This window comes from Fonticula alba (genome assembly GCF_000388065.1).
Source record: "Fonticula alba strain ATCC 38817 unplaced genomic scaffold supercont2.3, whole genome shotgun sequence".
In the NCBI taxonomy this organism is placed as follows: Eukaryota; order Rotosphaerida; family Fonticulaceae; genus Fonticula; species Fonticula alba.
Genome location: NW_009242973.1, coordinates 821,222 through 822,877, shown reverse-complemented (window position 1 = coordinate 822,877; position 1,656 = coordinate 821,222). Strand labels below are relative to the sequence as shown.

Below are 1,656 nucleotides of genomic sequence, written 5' to 3'. Positions count from 1 at the left end.
GATCGAGATTGGCCGGGGCCGCACGGACCGGGGTGTATTCCGGCTCGACCGGCTCATGGCCGATGCTGGACTGGTTCGGATCGCGGGTGATCCGGCGGGTGTGCTGCGACGGAGGGAAGGGCGAGGGTGTGGTCAGAGGAGGGGGAGGGCGCGCGACGAAAGGGGATCCGTGGCAGGAAGCGCCGCAGGCGAGCACTGTCGCAAGAGGGCGTACAAGTCTCTCATTTTCGGGGGGGCTGAAAAAGCTTCCGGAGCCAAAGCCAGCTGGGCCGAGCGAGGGGAGGGGGAGGGGTTTGGCGTGGTGAGAGGGCGGCGGGGAGGAGGGGGGAGAGGGAGAGAGATAGATAGATAGATAGAGAGAAGGAGGGAGTACACATGGTGAGGGGGCGAGGGGCGGATCCGGCGCAAGTGGGGCAGGGGGGGGAGGGGAGGGACAGGGAGGGGGAGAGAGGCTGTCGAGAAGGGCGGGGCCGGCGGGAGGAGGCACAAACAAAAAGAGAATGGGATGGCGGTGCCGACGGCGCCGCCGTAGGACGCTGGCCCGGCACCGGGGCGGGGGAACAGCCATGTTGGGGTCAGCCGGCGGCCGGGGGGGCGCGACGGGGATGATGATGCACTGGCATCCAACTGCGTGTGCGGTCGCGCTCTCCCTCGCGTCAGGGGGCGGGGGTCCAAACACCCGGGCTTCGTCCCGGAGGCGCCTCGCCAGAGAGGGACACGATTCTCGGGAGAAGGGCGGGCGGGGCAAAGAGAGAGAGAGAGAGAGAGAGAGAGAGAGAGAGAGAGAGAGGGCAACAGTGGTTCATCCCCCTCCCCCCCCAACCCGCAGGCCCCATTGGCCGACTAGACCACCAAGAAAACACATCCGAACGGCGGCCCTGGTCCGGCGGGCGGCCGGGCATTCCGCCGGCGGCGCGCGTGATTGTTCTTTGGGCACGTGGTTTGCCTCCGATGCGGTGGCAGACGTGGTGCGCTCTTCCCGTCGTGCCGCTAGTGCCGGCATGTGATCGGGCCCGGGTGACCTGGTCCCGGTGCCGGGGCTGGCGTGTTGTTTGGGTTAAGGGTGTTTGTGCTGGGTTACGCCCATGCCGAGGGCATGCTGCCACGTCACCTCGCCGTTTGGAAGAAGGGCCCCACGTTTGTCCGAGGCGGGGGGCTCTCCGGGAGGAGCGAAGCGTCAAGTCGACGAGTCTGCCTCGCGAGGACCGCCCCTTTCGGGTGGGTGTGTGTGTGTGTGTGCGGGGGTCGGCGGGGGGGAATGGCCGATCGAGACGGGCGATATTTTGATTTTGTTGTGTCTCCCAGGGCTCGGGAGTGGGGGGGCGGGGACGGGGGCACGTTGACAAGCGGCGGGGCGAAGGATCGGGCCGGTGGGGTTCGGTGCATGGGGGCTTAGATGCTCAGGGGAAAAGGCAGCCACGCGCGGGGGCGGGGACGCACTTTGCTCCCTCACCGTTTGGGGGGCGCGGAGGATGATGGCCCACGGCCGGGGCCGCCCGGGGTGTTGCGCCTGGCGGCCCGGCCCCGGGGCACGGGGAGGCGCGCGGGAGACCGGGTTGCGAGGCCGCCTGCGGCTGGACACGGCAGGTGGGCCAGGAAGGCGCGAAATTCCGATTTAAAATTACGCAGTTTCCGGCGGGCCGCGGGGGGGGGGGG

General features: G+C 68.8%; 1 protein-coding gene across 1 annotated transcript in view; it reads right to left on the bottom strand.

Moving 5' to 3' along the window:
- H696_01972 (hypothetical protein) overlaps positions 1 to 377 on the bottom strand; it is a gene marked incomplete at both ends in the record, with an annotated part of 2,762 nt that extends 2,385 nt beyond the window's left edge. The window contains 3 exons of the mRNA XM_009495874.1: positions 25 to 103; positions 215 to 264; positions 374 to 377. Of these exons, the coding sequence (XP_009494149.1) occupies positions 25 to 103; positions 215 to 264; positions 374 to 377 (133 nt within the window). The remainder of the gene's footprint in view (positions 1 to 24; positions 104 to 214; positions 265 to 373) is intronic.
- Between the last annotated feature and the right edge of the window lie 1,279 nt (positions 378 to 1,656).